General features: G+C 36.9%; 1 protein-coding gene across 3 annotated transcripts in view; it reads left to right on the forward strand.

The window, feature by feature from the left end:
- Positions 1–18,471, forward strand: part of BRWD1 (bromodomain and WD repeat domain containing 1) — a 156,858-nt gene that overhangs the window by 55,732 nt on the left and 82,655 nt on the right. For all 3 annotated transcript variants that reach the window (XM_072614790.1, XM_072614791.1, XM_072614792.1), the window contains exons 13-17: positions 2,614–2,712; positions 14,093–14,243; positions 14,598–14,732; positions 17,666–17,794; positions 18,077–18,302. In XM_072614790.1, the coding sequence (XP_072470891.1) occupies positions 2,614–2,712; positions 14,093–14,243; positions 14,598–14,732; positions 17,666–17,794; positions 18,077–18,302 (740 nt within the window). The remainder of the gene's footprint in view (positions 1–2,613; positions 2,713–14,092; positions 14,244–14,597; positions 14,733–17,665; positions 17,795–18,076; positions 18,303–18,471) is intronic.

The raw sequence follows: 18,471 nt of genomic DNA on the forward strand, positions 1-18,471 counted from the left end.
TGTGACCTCTGACGCTTTCTAGATTTGTGACCCCGGGCAAGTCACCTAATCTCTGTTTACCTCTATTTTGTCTTCTATAGAATGGGGATAATGGTAGCACCTGCCTTCCGTTGTTGTGACGATCAAATGAGAGGATAATTGTACAAAACACTTAGCACAGTGGCTGGCATGTAACAAGCACTATGTAAACGTTAGCTCTTATAGCTACTGTTATTTATAATAGATACTGTCTTACACGGTCAATTTCCTTCCTTCTTTGTACTTTTTAAAGCCCTTTGGTTAGATTTTCAAAATCAGAGAAATACATTCTTACCACCTTTCATTAGCTACGACATTCCTCTCTATTTAGGATATTTTCAAGCCATAGTCCAGAAATCCAAATCTCAATTCTCAGACAAAATTTTCTCAGCTATTTATTTACTTCTCTTATTTGCCTTGAGTTTGATCGGTAGCAGTGATGAAAACTCTGCCCTCTACCTTTTAATTCTGAAGATTTTTAGTTAAGACATGATAATCTTTATTAATATTGTCTAAATTTCTTCTGGTAGGGTTATTTGTGCCCACAAAGAGCACCAGGAATATGCGGTAATCAGTTTTGTCAAGATTTAGGAGGTTCTTCATTACACCTTGGAAACATGCTCCAGGAACTTAGCAGATATTGACGTTTGTGTATGTTAGAAGTGTGAGGGGCTGAGAGGAACATAGGTTTTTATGAAAATAAAGATTTGGGAGTTGGAGATCTAGATTAGGGAATTCAAGAGTTTGGGACAAGGATAAAGCTAGTGTTGTGAAGTGGTAGAATGGAGCATTGATTCTGTAGTCAGGTGACTTGGATTAAAAGATTCTACCTCTGATGATTAATACCTATATGATGTTAGGCAGATCACTTAATTTGCCAGAGCTTTAGCTTTCTAATCTATAAAATGATCCCTTTGAGATTCCATCTTACCCTAGATTTGTGATCCTACGAAGCCTAATGTGTATCATTGCTTATATTTAGTGGAAATAGAGGGGAGAATGGTCGCAGTCTAAATTTAGGAACTGTGAGGTTAGGTTTTTGGAAATTTATTGACATGTGTATTTAAGTAGCTCAGGTTATCAGAGATAGGTGGAAAGGAGTACTCTGAACTAGATGTAAAACTGAGAGACAGAAAAACTGTTTCAGGGAGATGGCTAGATCCAGGTTGGAGCAAGGATAATATTATATAATATAACCTTTATTTGTAAAATTTCAAAATTTTTATTTAAACATTTTGTTTTGACTTTTTAAATTTGATATTGCTTTGATACTTCCTAACAAATACCGAACAGTCCTCCCCTTGGAAAAGTACACTCTCCAAACAATAATTGATTTATTGACTATCAACGAAAAGGATGTGTATCCTTTAACTTTCATAATAATATAACATTGCTCATTGAATTTTATCAATTTTGTTTGCTTTGTACTAACTAAGTTTACAGTGTGTATATATGCATTTTGTATATTGTTCTTTTGGTTCTACTTTCTTTGCTTTGCATAACGTTATGCACATCTTCCCATGTTTTTTGAAACATTCTTCAGTTTCATTGCTTCTTTAAGGAGCAATAACATTGTCACATTCATGTACCATAATTTTTATAGCTATTCTCCAACTCTTGTTGCATTTATTTTAGTTTTAGCCTTTGGGTTTTTCAAATAGTACTGTTATGAATATGAGTTTCCATGCGAGTGTGCTGTCTGTTTAGTAACCACGTTAGAGGTTAGGTCTAGCACTTTAATATCTGAGTCAGTCTGACCAATCTGATGTACAAAATTTTCTGGCATAATTCTAAATTGTTTTCCAGAATGGCTGAAACATTCATAGCTCTATGAATAATGAAGTAGCTTGTGGTTACTTGAATTTTACAGGAGTAGTGATTGAATAGCAATACAGCTTTTTATTTTTGTTGAGGTTTAATGCAGTTTTGCTATCATTTAAAGGAAAAAAAGATTGTTGAGATACAGTCTAAGGAAGGAAGGCAGCCAGGCAATGTGGTACAGTTGAAACGGTATTATTTGGAAGTCCAGAACATAGTTTCAAGCTCAAACTCTGCTAGATATTACTTATGAGAACTTTGGAAAATCACTTCATCTCCCTAGCCTTGATTTTCTCAACTGTAAAGTGGGGGAGTGGACTGGGTGATTTCTGCAATCTCATCTGGTTCTAAACCTGTTCTTTGAAAATAATTTTTCATTGGTACTATCAATTATATGCAATATTACTTTAGTATGGTTTTAAGCAATTGAAAATTTTGGTAGGCAGAGTACTGCAGTAGAAAGAACCCTGTGAAAGAAACCCCTGAAGACAGAGATTGTTTAATTTTTGTCTTTGTATTTCAGTGCCTACCATACTGCCCGCACATGATTAGTGCTTTTTTTTTTCCTTCATTGGAGTGTTCTAATCCTGGCACTTTTACACTTGTGTGTTGTTGGTCACGACTTCATCTCTCCTAGAACTCATTATGTAAAATGGGAAAGTGGATAAGTTTTCTGAGGTTTCTTCCAGCTTTAAATCTATCTTCTTATGATCTTCACTTCAGTGAAAATTTACTCTCAACTGTGGGTATAATACCTTTCTTAATATTTATTTTTAGCTTCTTAAGTGGTAGCAGAGATGGAACAGCAAGAATTTGGAAATTTGAGCAGCCAGAATGGAAGAGTATTTTACTGGATATGGCAACAAGATTGTCATGGTAAGTTGGGGTGACTGATCAGATAAAGGAAATGATTGGTTTATAGCAAGTATGAATCTCTGTTTTGTTTAAAGGGGTAGGCTAAGCTTTATTAAATTAATTATGTTATTTTTAAATTTGCCAAACAGCTGTGATGGATTATAATCAGAAAGAATTGGGTGTGATAATAAAAGAAGTGTTGTTCCCCCCCCCCCCCCTAGTATTTTCTTGAATCTGTGATCTTACCCATTCTGGCATTTTGTCCATGAGGAGGTTGCAGGATTGCCCCGCATTCTCACTCTCTGATTCTTGTCCATATACTGCCAGAGATCTTCCACAGAGGCTTTGTATTGCTTTGCTAAGTCAAATGCCTCTCTCTCTCACTCTCTTTTTGTCCTGCTCTCATAACGAACAAGCAATAAACAGTTGGATTTGGTATTCTTTGTATGTGTGAGTCTAAAGATATGAGAATATTTGTTATGAAAGACTGTTTTTGGTTTGATCTTTGTTCAAATCTTTTAACCTCACTGGACCTAAGAGGAGCCAAGAGGTATGTTAATCCCAAGTTCAGTTGCCTTTTAGCATTATTTTCATTCACATTTTTTAGTTATTGTGTACGTTGTTACTTTTTTATCTTTGCGGGAGTTAATTCAAGCCTTCCCATTTAAAATTTTTTCTAAATATCTGTGTTTTCAGTGTCATCAAAACATTCTGTTTATATTTACATACCACAATTTGTTCATTCTCCAATTGGTGGACTCATTTCTGATTTTTATCACAAAAAATTTCTTTTGTGAATAGTTTGGTGTATATGGAATTATCTGCTCTAGTTTTATTTTATTCAGAAATTCTCTTAATACTCAGTATAGGTTATTCTCATAAAGATAAGAAATTAGACAACTGAACCAGTAAGTTACTGGCCTTTTGGGAGTAGTAATATCCATCTATTTTTTCCCCTTGTTTTTGATAGCTTACCTTTCCTGGGATACTGTGCTTTTAAGACTGTATCACTTCAAGCACTGGTTTTCATGATATTTACTTAATTTGTTCAATTGTTTTTCCTGATGTAAATCTTAAGCATGAAGTGGTAAGTGCCTGAGATTTTGACTGAGATTTTTGGGTCCAAATGTAGTAGTTCCTCTGTCACTACTGGAGAAAACAGAGCAGTTATGGACACGATACATTGGTTTCATCTAATGCTTATTTGTTATCCTCTGACAGTTAATCTGTAAATGATCATGGAATGATGTAGCTCGGTTGAGTGTTGATTTAGTCATTCTTTGAACTTGTTTTCACTTTGCCTGTGATATAAATGATACAATTCTTAATCTTCGGCCTTGCTTATAGTGATTTGTGTGGTGTTGTGTGTGCGTAATACTAGGTAGAATTAAGAAGGATTGGGAAAAGGCTTCCTGTAAAAGATGGAATTTTAGTTCATTCACATGTCTAATTTCTTCAAGAGAATGAACTATACTAAGTATCGAATATTTCAGGACAAAGAAAGCTTGGGAAGCCAATAGGTGGAAATGAGAAGGGAGACCATTCCAAGCATGGAGGACAGGGGGAGAAAATACCTAGACGTTACAGATGGAGTGTTTTTTTCATGAAACAGCCAGGAAGCCAATGTGACTGGATTAAAGATGTGAGAAGACCAGAAAAGTAAGAGGAGGCTAGATTATAAAGTATAGGCTTGGAGTGACAGAGGATTTTGATTTTTGATCCGGGAATTAATAGGTTTTGCTTTTAGACAGATTGATGAAACCATTTCTGCCAAATCCTTTGTCTTTCTGAGGAAAATATATGGACCATCCTTACATTCAGCTGAAACTTCCTGTTTATTTCAAGACTATCCATATTAATGTGGTTTGGTTCATCTGATATTAAGCATTATTTTGTCATTACACAAATCAATATTCAATTTAGATCAGACATTTATTAATTGCCTACTACATACCAGGCACTGTGTTAGGCACTGGGAATACGAAGACAAAAAATGAAGATGTTCCCTGTTTTCATGCATCTTGCATTCTACAGGGGGTGTGGAAGGCAACTTAAGTACAGTTGGAAACTCCTAGTCAGGAGATTCTTCATATTAATGTCAATAAGCAAATGTTATTTAGCTTCTTACATTAAAAAGTGAATTGTGTGCATATATATCAAAGTAAATTTAAACTCATTTTTGAGGGAAACTACTAACAAGGAGGTAGCAGTTGAAACAATGGAGGTAGAAATTCCAGGAATGAGAGAAGAGGAAAGAAAACATTTCAGAATAGGGATGATAGGATAGCCTTTGCAAAATGACTTGGAAGTGAGGGATAGAATGTGATGATTATGTGGAATATGGAGTGTGAGAAAGCAATAACATGAAGTATGTCGGGAAAGTAAAGTTGATACCACTAAGATGGAACTAGATTGTGAAGGGCTTTACATACAGAGGAGTTTATGTTTGGTCCTAGAAGCAGTAGGAAGTCACTGGAACATTTTGGCCAGGAGAGTTGACAGGGTTCTTGCCTGTGTTTGAGGAATATTAATTTGGTAGATTTGTGGAGGTGAAAAGGCCGTTTGCGTCTTGGAATAGTAGACTGTAGAATTAGTTTTACCATGAGGTGATGAAGACTACATAAGGTAGCTAGATAGAATAGATAGAATTCACAGTACCTGGCAATTGATTTAAATGTAGGGCAAGAAAAACTGAAGAGTTGAAGATGACTTTGAGAGTCTTCTTGAACTTTTGGCAGCGTTTGATGATGTTGATTACCTTCTCTTCTCAAGGTTTTTGTTTGTTTGTTTGTTTGTTTGTTTTGACTCCTTGTTTTGTTCTTACCTGTTTTAAATGCACCAGCAGTAATTCATAATCCATGTCATGGCCATTAACTATTTATGTCTTCCAAAACACTATCCTCAACCCTCTTCTCTTTTCTCTCTATATCTTGTCATTTGGTAATCTTCTTTGGCTCAGTGAGTCTTTCTCAGATCTACAAATCTAGCTCTTTTCTCACATTAACAACTGCCTTTTGGACATCTCTACATGTAGTTATGTGTGTTAAATTCAACAAGTCCAAAACAGACTTTATATTTGCTTTCAAGCCTCTCCTTTTCCCATTTTCACTATTACTGTTGAAAGGAAAATAGGCCTCCCATCTTCCTCTCTGCCTCACTGTCATTCATTCTTCATACCTATCTAATCTCTTGCCAAATCTTGTTTCTATCTTCACAAAGTATCTCATCTGTGTCCCCTTCTGTCTAGTTACACAACTGCCACCTTGGTGCAGGCCTTTATCACTACTCCTATGGACAATTCCTGTTGGCAGTTAGGTGGCACAATGAATGGAGCCAGGATAAGATTTTGAATCTTATCTCAGCCAATAGTTATGTAACCCTGGGCAAGTCAATTAACCTGTATGCTTCAGTTTTCTTGTCAGTAAAATGTGAATAATAACAGCACCTACCTCACAGTATTCTTGTGAGGATGATATGAGATAACATATATAAAATGCTTTGCAAGCCTTAAAGCACCACATGTTATTTGTCTGAAACTTCTTCAGTGACTGGTCATTAAAGCATATTCTACTTTTCTGTGAAATTTCCTGAGCTTACAATGTGATAGTAGGCATCTGATCATAATTTCACTAGTGACTAGACAACTTTACACAGTGGATCAAAGGCACAAGTAATTTTTCTCAAAAAATTAGAATGTTTCCCAGCAATTCATAGCTTCATCAATAATATGGTTGTTGAAATATCCCCCATCCATTCCCCTCAATCTATGTCCTTTCCAGAAACTTCCCCTAAAGCAGCCCCCGCTTTCCAATGTGCTTTGTGGAATGACTTTTCAATAACTAACTGACTTGCTGCCATCTTACACCTTTTCCTTTCTCAGTGCTTCCTTCTTCTTGCACTCACTGATACCTGACTCTCTCCTGATGAACATTTCCCTGGCCATCTTTTCCAGCATTAATTGCACCTTCACACACCTGTTTCCATTTCCAAATCACTGGTTGTGTAGAATTGGAGTATTGCTTGCTCTTCAACTTCTAGCCTGTGACTCTCTCAGCATCACTCAGTAACCTCTTCTCCTTTGAGGTTCATTCAGTCAATTTTGGTAGTTGTTTATCTACCAACCTCCATGATACTTTCAATGAACTCATGATGTCAGTTCCTGGCTCATAGTCTTTCTTTCCTACCCGACTACTACAGTGATGCTCCTTCAGTTTCCTAATTTTCCATGACCTGTTCCACCTCACCTCAGCTGCACAGAGTTGGTCCTTACTCTTCTGCTTTGCGGTCACAAATGTATTTCATATGTTCATGAACTCTGAAATTCCCTTCTTTGATCACAGTCTTTTGTCATTCCACCTCTCCCTGTTCTTGTCATGACCTCCAATCTCTGCCTTCCTCACTTCTTTCCCAGACCATCATAGCTGCACTGCCGTGCTGCATGGATCCATTATAGCTTTGTGTTATATAATCTCAACTGGGTCCATACTGTAGTAAGGTAATCCTGTTACACTTTCCTAACCAATTCATGATTCTCCTATTCACTAGAGCAATTACTCTAGTTCTTTTCATTCCTCCTCAAGTCTCCCATGGCTCTCCCTCCTCTTCATCCCCCATCACTCAGATACTTTCTACCACTGTTTCTGTGAGTCCTGGTTCACATAAAGAGATTACCCTTCTGCTTGCAAAGGCCAAGCCCTCTGCATACACAGGTGAGGCCATTTTCATCTTTCCTAGCACAGTGCTCCCCTTCCTCCAACTCCTTCATTTTAACTCACAGATCTTTGTTCTTCCCCTTGCCTGTTGGCTTCCTTACTGCCTACAAACATACCCACTTCTCCCACATCTTCAAAGAACCCTCACTTAATCCCTAATATCATCTTATGTCTCTCTTCCTTTTCATGGCTACTGTCAATGTCTCTCCTTTCTTTCTTGTCTGCTAACTCTGAAGTCTGGCTTCCGACCTCATCATTCATTCTCCAAACTGTTCTCTCCAAAGTTACCACTAACATATCTTGATTGAGCCCAATCTAAAGTTTATTTCTTGATTCTCATCCTTTCTGACGTCTCTGCACAGCCTTTAACACTGTTAACTCTCTTCTTTAACTCTCTTCTCTTTGATACTCTCTAGTTTTTTGTAACTACTCTAGGTTTTTGTAACACTTCATTCTTTTGGTTCCTACCAGACTGCTACCTTCATCCAGTTCATATCCAGTAACTGGTATGTAGCCAGAGGGCTCCATCCTGGGCTTTCTTCCCTTCTTCTATCCTGCTTCTCTTGATGATCTCATAAGCTCTTAGGGATTCAGTTATCATTTTTGGGCTGGTGATTGGCAGATTTATTTATCCAGTCCAAACCTGTCTGACGGCCTCCAGACTTGAATATTTAACTGCCTATTTACTATCTAAAACTGGCTGCCTTGTAGACTTCTTTTCAGCTTACACAGAAATGAACCCTGTCTTTCCCCCAATATTTCTCTTTTCCAAACTTCACTATTATTGTGGAGGGCACCATCATCTTTCTCTTATCTACTTGATCATCTTCCATAGCTAATCATTTGTCAAGTCCTGCTCCCTTCTGCCCTCTGAAACTTCTGGTGTTCAGGCATACACTTTATCAGTAGCCTACTGATTTGACTCACTGTTTCAAATCTCTCCCCACTGTATGCTACTTGTAGTTCATTTTCCAAAATTCTGGTGTGAACATGTCATGCCTTTTTAGTAAACTCCAATGGCTCCTTTTTGCCTTGGGTCAAATAGATAATCCTCTTTTTGTCTTTTAAAGCCCTCTATTGCCTTGCCACTTCATACAGTCTCAGTAAAAGTCTCATTTTCAGCATGAAGGCTTTCACTGATCTTTATTTCAATTCCTTCCCTATGAGATTACCCCAGTTCATCTTCTATATACTTTGTTTGCTTGTAGTTATTTCCATCTTGTCTTCCTATTAGACTGTGAGCTCCTTGAGAGCAGGGACTGCTTTTCTTTTTTTCTTCTTTCTTTGTATCTCCATACCTTAACACAAGTCCCTGGTACATAGTAGGGGCTTAAGAAATGCCAGTTAACTTATTGATTGGCAAAATTGTAAGCTCCTTGAGGCCAGAAACTTCATAGTAAACACTTAAAAATGCTTTTTGATTGTTTAGAAGCATGCTTTAGAACAAAGGAAGAGTACTCTGCTGAAACCTCGTTCATTAGATTGCTTGGCTCTAGGAGAAAAAGAACGAATTTCGTTTTGTACGTGTTGAAATAGCTGCGTCACATACCTGTAGTTAGAGTAACCATAATGTATAATGATATAACTGTTTCTTGGCACACTCCTTTCCCACCCAGCCCTCTTTTTTTTTTCTTCTTTTACCACTAAAGGGTTAAGAAGAAGATTTTTCATTTTTCTTGGTTTCTTGGGTTGCTGTGGCCATTAAATGCCATCATGTCATACACAGCCTTCTAGTAATGACCCTCTCAGTTGTCCTCAAAAGGCAAACAATGTTTCCAAGGATGTACTTGTGTCCTTTCCATCAAGGTTTAGTAGAACCTTCAGTAGCTGGGGTCAGAATGTCACCTCCATTGTCCTGTGAGGCATCACAGTAGAACTTTTAAAGAGGAGTAGAACTGATTTTTTTTTCCAAAGCATGTATTAGCTTTGTTATCTAAAATTTCATTGGTGTGTAGGGAATTGCCCCATGTGAACTGTGTTGCAGATAAAAACCCACTTTGCAGTTTACAGTTTTGTTGCCTCTTGTTTCTTGCCCTTTGCCATATCTGCACATTTTACATACTGCCTGTGTAATGTTGGAGGAAGTCTTATAAATTTTTATCTTACCTCAACTGGTTTCCTAATTCAGCAAGACCATCTCTTCACTCCTCCTTGATTGATTTTTTTCCTAATCTGGTCACACTCCCCACAGGGTTGGGGGTTTTTTTATGCTTTCTTTTTTCTTCTTAATTATCTCATAACATCATCCTCTTCTCACTCCCTACCCTCTACACTTCAATCAGAGTATTTCGCCTCAATATTTTACAGAGAAAATAGTTTATTTGTTGAAAGCTCCCAGTTCTTTACCATGTTCTGTCTCCAGAAATACTTTTTACATCATCCCCCATGGTATTCTCTTTTTAGATAATGTATAAATAACATATACAATAATCCATAACATATAAAATATATTAAAATAAAACAAATAATACATATATAATAAAAGTAACGTCTTTTCTCTTCACTAGGGCCAGCCTCTTGTACCTTTTTCATCTTTTGCAGTCTACTCTAGGACAAAACCTGTGTTTCTTTCTAACTTTCTTTTGGCTGTGGAGGACACCACCATCCTTCCATTCACTCAGGTTCTCAGTTTTAGTATCCTCCCTGATTCTTCAAATACCTTTGAATCTGTGTGTTTAATTAATTGCCAAGTTTTGTTGATTAAATTCATGATATCCCTCTTATCCATACATGTTTCTTATCCTAGTTTAAGCTTGCATTGCCTTTTACCTGGACTATTGGAATAGTTCCCTAATACATCTTATTTCCTCAAATCTTCCCCACTTTAATCTATCTTATACATAGTTGTCAAAATGACTTTTTTAGTAAAACACAGATTTGACTATATCCCCTTCTCAATAAACTATTGCTAGAGTGACTCTCCTCCCAAATAATATACAAATATCCTTTTATCATTTACTTCAAGATCTTTCATAATCTGTTTCCATCCTGCCTTATATTCTATTAAACACTGTCAAACTAATCAATGAACGAATGAATTTTAAAAATGCATTTATTAAACTGGCAATACAAATAGGTTAAAAAGACAGTCTTTGCTCTCAAGGAGTTCACATTCTAAAGGGGGAAGACAACATGTGGAAGTTTTCAGCTGTGAGTCAGATGGAATGGTGTCATGGTCCCTAGGGTAAAACATGAAACAGATGGCAGTACCTCTCTTTAATGATATTTCCACCAATAAAATGGTGTTGAGTTTCTGGTGTTGAGCAAGAACTTTTTTTCCTAGATCTTTAGTTGTTTTAACACCTGCAGGAGCAGTTACTGGGCTGTATTTCCACAAGGTGCTAGCTATGGCTACTATTCTGGAAGCATTACTGTTCTCAAGGCTCTTGGTTCAAGGACCTGGGATGTATTCATCAAGATTTGAGGGAGATGATCAATGTAGTAGTAATAGAGTAGTGGTGGTAGTTCTACTTGCCTCTTGCCTCTCCCTAACCACCTATCATGTGTCAGATGTACTAACAATCTGTAATATGGTTTTCTTGCCTGATTATATATTAGTTTACTTCCCACATTTTATGTTACAGTCATATTAGCCTTTCCTGCTATTGTATCCCCCATGACATCTCATTCCATTTTCCTTGTAACTTTTCACAGACTGTCCTCCATATCTTAAATACACTTCCTTCTCACCTGCGTCTTAGAATCCTTTATTTCATTTCAAACTTCAGCTTGTTACACAACCTACATGAGGCTTCTTCTGATCTCCCTTTCCCCTATGCTACTAGTGCCTCTCACTACCAATGGCAGTTTGTATTAGGTAGGATTTGAAATTCAAATATTCCTGATTCTGAAGCTTCCCCTTTATCCACTGTGCCATGCTATTGCTTAAGCACATATTTCAGGCCTTAAAAATAAGTATGGTGGTCATTATATTTTCAGGGGCTTAATCTGAGAACCATGTTTGTGTGTTGGACAGTTTTTTTATAATCCAGTTTTTGGAATTTTCTTTCTAGTTCTTATATTTTGAATATGTTCAGTGTTTACAGTTTTAAATTTTTTACTGATGGGTTGTTTTAATGGAGAAGTAATTTACAGCTATTTATGGTAAGTAAAAGATAGCCAATGGTAGCATCACTGGAGTAATAATCTAAAGTTTGACTACTTTGAAGGCTAACACTCATTTGTAAGTATACCTCTTGGCTTTTAAAAAGGCTTATGACCACATCATAAAGCGTTTGTTTCCTTTAAAGTCCTCTTCTTCGTTGTGGTGTGGAGGCAGCTCATTTCTAGAAAATTATGTGAGTGGTACTCAAGCTTGGTATCTCTATACCTAATGAGGCTGCTGCTTAGAACTCAGTCTATTAGAAAGACTTTATTCAGTGGTAACTTAGAGATGTATTCCACCAGGTTCTCTCCCATTTATGCATCAAAATTATTTCCTCAAAAAATGTAATAGGTTAGCATATTTGATTTTCGGATTGTAGACAGCAAGTGAAGATTAAAACAGAGAGCTCTTTGCTAAATGTGTTCCCCAGTTATGCGCTATGAGAGAGGTCCGGCGTAGTATCCAAACTGTAAAGAGATCATTCTTGCGGTTGCTGATGTCTTCCAGATGCTCTTGTTCATGAATGACTAATGTGCGCTTCCCATTTCATTACCCAGGACCTTCTTGAAAATAACCTCTAGTTGGTTCTTATCTTGGCCATTATCCAGTCTTCACTCTGTTCTCCAATTGCCTCCCTGATGGAAGCGCCCTGTGGGTGTCTGTCTTGCTGCCCAAGGTTAGAAGGTTATTAACCTGCATACTTTAAACTTCCTCGGGAAGAATGGTGCATGCCCCCTACGCACTGGGTTAACCTAGTTCTGTTGGCCTAGGTGGTAGTGCTCTAGGGATTATGTGTCAGTCCTTAAGAAAATGTCCAGTTTATGAAGCAAACTTTGGAGGTCTGCAGCATGTCCCTTCAGTCCCCTTCAGAAATGTAGACAGTGTGATGATGAGTTGCCTTCTTGGCGCAGAAGTAAATATTCTTACATTGCTGACTGTCCGGGTTTTTCCATCAGGCACAAGATGGGGGTGCTGTTCTGTCAGTTCATGTTGGTTCCTGAGCTACTTTATATATGACAGAGATTAACTTGATGTTGGGAAATTTCCAAGCTTTTTCACCCATGATAATACTTTTTAGGCTGGGATAAGAAGGGATGCTGTTATATTTAGAACTATAAAGAAGTAGTTATTTTTTAGTGGTGTTCTCCACCTTGATCAGAGATTCATTTATCTGGATGGAATCTATTTTCTTGCCATTTTCTGCTTTCATTAATCACTATGTGATGAGGGAGCATCATCTTACTCCTCACTTGAAATAAACCACCCACTCATATCTGAAGCCCACCCATATACTTGAGTAGTTTAGGCTTTGACTGAACTCCATGGAGCACATTCCTTTTATTTTATTTTTTTTTTGAGCCTCTGTTGTGGTGTTCTGGTGAGCTAGACATTATAAGATCAGCTCTTCTGCTAAGGGTTCCCAGTGTGTAAGAAAGCAGAGAAGTGGCTGGGTGTTTTAGTAATAAGGTCCTTTTTGGAAACAACTGATGTTCACGAACCTTAAAATTAGTAGCCTGGCATGTGATTCATCTGTCCATGTTTATCCCTAGTCCTGGAATTCTGATCATCCTATACTCTTTTGTTGAATTCTGGGGACTTTTAAATTTTATGGACCTTAGCCTAGCTCAGTCATCCTTATGATGGTAGAAATGAGATGCTAGAGGTAATTGCAGGGAGAAAGTTGATGTAGGAACACAAGCAAGAAAGTATGATGTAGTAAGAAGGGAATTATCTTCAGGATCAGAGGACCTAGATTTGAGCCCTCCCTTCATTTCCGCTTATTAGTTTTGTGACTTTGAGCAGATATTTATAATTTCTAGCTTTTTTATACTTAAAATGAAGACTGATTTGTACTGTCCGCTGCTGCCATTGTTTTGAGGTAAGTGCTTTGTAAAACAAAATTTAGTTATTATTGAATGTTAGTATTCAAAGAATGTGCTATGTAAATTCTAAAGATGCAATAGTTAGGCAGTGTTTTTAAACCAGTTTCTGTTATAACTTGTTACTGTTATCACTATGTCGTATTTCTTAAAGGCTGCCAACTATGAAGAAGTTTTTTATTGAGGCCCTTCTTGGAGATAAGCACAGATGACCAAAACCTAAAAGGAAAAAGGGAAGATATAATTTCCTCAGTGACATAGTGAATAGTCTTGGACATGGAGTAAGGAAGATTTGAGTTCAAATGTGACCTTAGTGACCCTAGGAAAGTCATTTAACTTCGGTCTGCCTCGTTTCCTTATCTGTAAAATGGAGATGATAATAATAGCACATATCTTACAGGATTGTGAGATTAAATTGAGATATTTGTAAAGCATTTAGAAAGCCTTAAGATGCTGTATAAATACTAGCTACACTTATTAATTTTCACCTTCTGTCTCTTTAAAGGACTTGCTTCTTCAGGAGTTTTACCTGGGCTACGATGATTAATAGTTGATAAAACTGAGTTTTCTACAGCACTGTACTAAGTTTAAGCCTTTTGTGAATTTCTTTATTTTACTTCTAGTTTAAGCATGTACATTATAATATTATTTTGCCATCGAAATGAATATTTGAATTTATAAGTGGTATATTTGATTTTTCTTAGTGACTCATGTTCAGAAGAAGAGAAATTTATGAAACCCAAAGTAACAATGATAGCTTGGAACCGAAATGATACCCTTGTTGTCACAGCTGTAAATGACCATGTACTCAAAGTATGGAATTCTCATACTGGGCAGCTACTTCATAACTTGGTGGTATGTGAATTTTGAATCTTATTTTAAAATGTCAAAGTACTCTAATGTAAATCAGCTATTTAGATTTAATAATGTTTTGATTTAATGATGTTGAATATATAAATTAGAGGAAATATACTGTGCAGACTTGCTATAGACATTTAATAATTGGAATAGTTAGAATTTTCATTTTAATATACATATTGTTGTTATAGTTATAGAAATCGTGTTCTGTAACAGAGCTCTACATTTATATTTCCTTAATGTCAACTTTGCAAAAGCAACACAGAAATGAACACTATTAAAAATCTTTGTTAAAAACTATCTTTAAACTTGAAAAACTCTTTAATATATTGTTTTGAATATTCAATAAAGGGACATACAGATGAAGTATTTGTTTTGGAGACACATCCCTTTGATTCCAGGATTATGCTATCTGCAGGTCATGATGGAAATATATTTATATGGGATATTACAAAAGGCATTAAGACAAAGCATTACTTCAATATCGTAAGTTTTTTTTTTTTTTAGTCATCTATGTCAAAAAAAATTATGTTTCTAGCTTACCAGAGCTGTGTGTGTTTTTATTTTTTTTTTAATTAAGGTAACTTTATTGAAATACACTTTTTCTCCCTCAATTGATGTTTATGTAACTGTCATTTTGGTGAAAACTTCAGTGTGTTTAATCAAAACATTTTCTTGCCTGGCATATCCGTATTTCAGTCTAAACTATGCAGATAGTTATTTAGGTGTCATTTATTCCTAAATTATTGCCAGAGACTAGTAAAAGGCTGGTGCTCATTCTATTCAATGTCGTAACGGTAAATCTCTTGTTGGAAATTTTTTCTTTTCTAGTATTATTATATTCTATCCAGAAGAAGGACCACTTTCGTGTGAGACAGGAGTTAATGAAGAGATAGTGGGGGAAGACATTAGGCTGTTGTAAGATGAACAGAGAAGGAGAGAGAGCATTTAGTATGAATGGCTCAATTTTATCAGTTAATTATGAGACAGTGTTCTCAAGCTGGGACACTGCGGGTGGGTGGAGGCAAAAAACCCCAAAACCATGAGAGAGTTTTTGACAGGGAAAAAAGTTTGGAATTATTTCCATGATGGTTGGAATAGTCTTTTAGGAAGGTGTAGAAAGATTGCCTTGCTGAAGTGAGGGCCCAGTTGAGTTTATGTAAGTATGTAGTAGGTTCAGTTGTCATGGTTTCATGATTTTCTTCCAGTTCCTTTCAGTAACATGTAAATTAGAACTAAAGAGAAATCCAATACATGAGAATTTTGTGAGTAATCCAAGGTTGTGGCTTGGCAAGGTGTTATGAAATAAGAAAACATAGAGCTCAGTGCAAAGAATACTTATAAGCAGCATGTGAAGTAATCCAAGGTTGGAGCTTGGCAAAATACAGTTGGCTAAGTGAAGCAATAGAGGGAATGTCAGACGTGGAGTCCCCTAGTATAAAGGCTAGGGGCTGGGGAGGTGAGAAAGCCTGTGATCCAAGTACTGAACTCATTGAGAAAGGAGAATGGCCTAGAAGTCTTTGGATAATAGCTAGCACAATCTTGATAAGCAGTAGATGTTTTTGTGGTGGTTGAGGGATAGTCTGGAAATGTTGATGGGAGAGCAAGGAAAATAGAGAATCCCCCTCCATGACCTCTTTCCATGCCTCTCAGCAGTGATTATTAACATATTACTAACACTTAAAAATGCTGGGTAGCTAGGTGGTACAGTGGATAGAGGGCCAGACCTGGAGTCAAGAAGACTCTTCATGAGTTCAAATCTGGCCTGACCCTTACTAACCATGAGACCCTGGGCTAGTCACTTAACCCTGTTTGCCTTGGTTTCTTCATCTGTAAAATGAAGTAGAGAAGGAAATGGCAAACCACTCCAGTATCTCTTCCAAGAAAACCCCAAGTGGAGTCATGAGGAATTGGACTTGACTGAAAATGAATGAACAACAACAGTAAATGCTAGGTGACTCAGAGCTCCAGGCTATTGTGGGGGAGGAGAAGAGGGGAGAGGAAAAATAGAACAGATAGCCTCTCCATAAGGTACTATCTCTTTCTACCTCCCCCTTATCCCCTACTTCTGGTGCTCACTCATGTCAAGGGATGGGGAGTTTTACATGATTAGACAGTACTTCTATCGACACTTTCAGAGCCTTGATAGATTCAAGGAGTTAGGGTTCTAGTTGAGACTAGGGGCATTTCCCCGATAGTCTCCTTTGGGGGAATAGCCCAAATCCTGAAACTGTTGCATGGCAGTCAGCACCACTTCAAAGCTGGCCTTGTTTATAGCTGTCTCTGCCTTAAACTGCCCTCACAGATCTTGTCTTTAACAAATTGCCCTGAGGGGCCGGGGTAGGAGGACAGGTGCCTCCATCTAAGTCTGCATCCACTCTTGGTGCTTTTCTGTGTTGCCTTTTGGTGATGGAGTGGGGGAGAGGGTGTTGCAACTTTCATGAACATTTTAATGTGAAAGATTATAAAAGGCCTCAGCTTACTATTATAACTACTCTGTATGTACTACATACATTTACAGTTAATTTATATCTATGAAGAAGGGTTGGCATTTGCAGTTAAAGAAACCCTACGTAGCAAAGACATCATCATGTACATGTGAAAAGAGGCCTAGAACTGCTGAGACCAGATGTTACAGAAGTCATTGCATCAGTTAAAGTTCCACTGACTCTAAAAGGGTACAGATGAAAGAGATGAGTAGAAAGAAGTGACAAGGTTTGGCAACTGATTGAATTTGCAGAATGAGTTCAGGTGTCCTGGGTGACATGCATCTTGTGAATTTGGATGAAATGGTGGTACCGTCTATTGAAATAGGAAAATTTGAAAGAAATAAGGGTGGCTTGGAGTGCAGGGGAGGGGGCAGAAAGAAGTTTGTCAAATTATGTTGACATCTATAGTCAAGTTGATATGTTTTAGGGTTGCATGTTGCTAGCACTGTATTTTTTTTTTTTTACCATATTGCCAATCATTGTTCACATCAATATATTAAACAGTTCTTCTCTAGGTTTGTTTGCTGTACGCAAATTTATTAAACAATGAATTTTAGTATGCATTTGTTGCCATTTCTGTTATCTGTGTTCTATTCTACTGGTCTATTTTTCAATTTTTGTTTACTGGGTAGTTTTCTTGAGAATTACTTTATGATCTGGGGGGACACTTTATTAATAACAGCTTAAAATGATTTATTTCTAAAAACTTAAAATGACTCCTACTAACTATTGAGGTGCTTTGAAACTTTACAGTTCTGTGTTTTGTTTGAAAATATGAATTGACTAATGACAGTTAATGTAAAACCTGTTGGGTTTTTTTTTAATATTCCAAAGAGTAGCCCATTAACTAGAAATTTTTAATTGAAAAAACAGTTGTTTGGTGAAATTTCTTGTCTGTTTCCTGCAGTATTTTCAACTTCTCTTTTGTAGATTGAAGGACAAGGACATGGAGCTGTATTTGACTGTAAATTTTCATCAGATGGACAGCATTTTGCTTGTACAGATTCTCACGGACATCTGCTTATATTTGGATTTGGATGCAGTAAACCTTATGAGAAGGTCACTTAAAATTTATATACAGGCTAATTTTTTAATAGAATTGTAGTCATTTATGTATTATAAGCTTAGATTTTCTTATAGTTCAGCATTCCTAAGACATTCAATTCAAACACATTCAATGTGTTTTAACACTTTATATTTTGTAATCTGTTTCTAGGAAGATATGCTCTTGATTTATGGAGAATGTGTTTTTTTGTACTGATGTTAGTGATTAAACGTTTTCTTATTATTCAGACTCTTTCCCTTGCATTATATCCCAAAATGAGGTCTTCGTTTTTCTAGATTCCTGATCAGATGTTCTTCCACACTGACTACCGACCACTGATTCGTGATTCCAATAATTATGTATTAGATGAGCAGACCCAGCAGGCTCCTCATCTTATGCCTCCTCCATTTTTGGTGGATGTTGATGGCAATCCTCACCCAACTAAGTTTCAAAGATTAGTGCCAGGTCGAGAGAATTCTGCAGATGAACATTTGGTTCCTCAGCTCGGATATGTGGCAACAAGTAAGATGAAAAGGCTTTTCATTTTTAAATAAGCTTACTCTTTTCTTTCTGTCTTCCATTCTTTTCTTGCATTTATGTAGCACTTTAAGGTTTGAAAAATGTTTTACAGGTAATTATCTCATTTGATCCTCACAGCAACCCTGAGAACCCTGAGAAATAGGTGCAATTA

This window comes from Notamacropus eugenii, chromosome 5, assembly GCF_028372415.1.
Source record: "Notamacropus eugenii isolate mMacEug1 chromosome 5, mMacEug1.pri_v2, whole genome shotgun sequence".
In the NCBI taxonomy this organism is placed as follows: Eukaryota; Metazoa; Chordata; class Mammalia; order Diprotodontia; family Macropodidae; genus Notamacropus; species Notamacropus eugenii.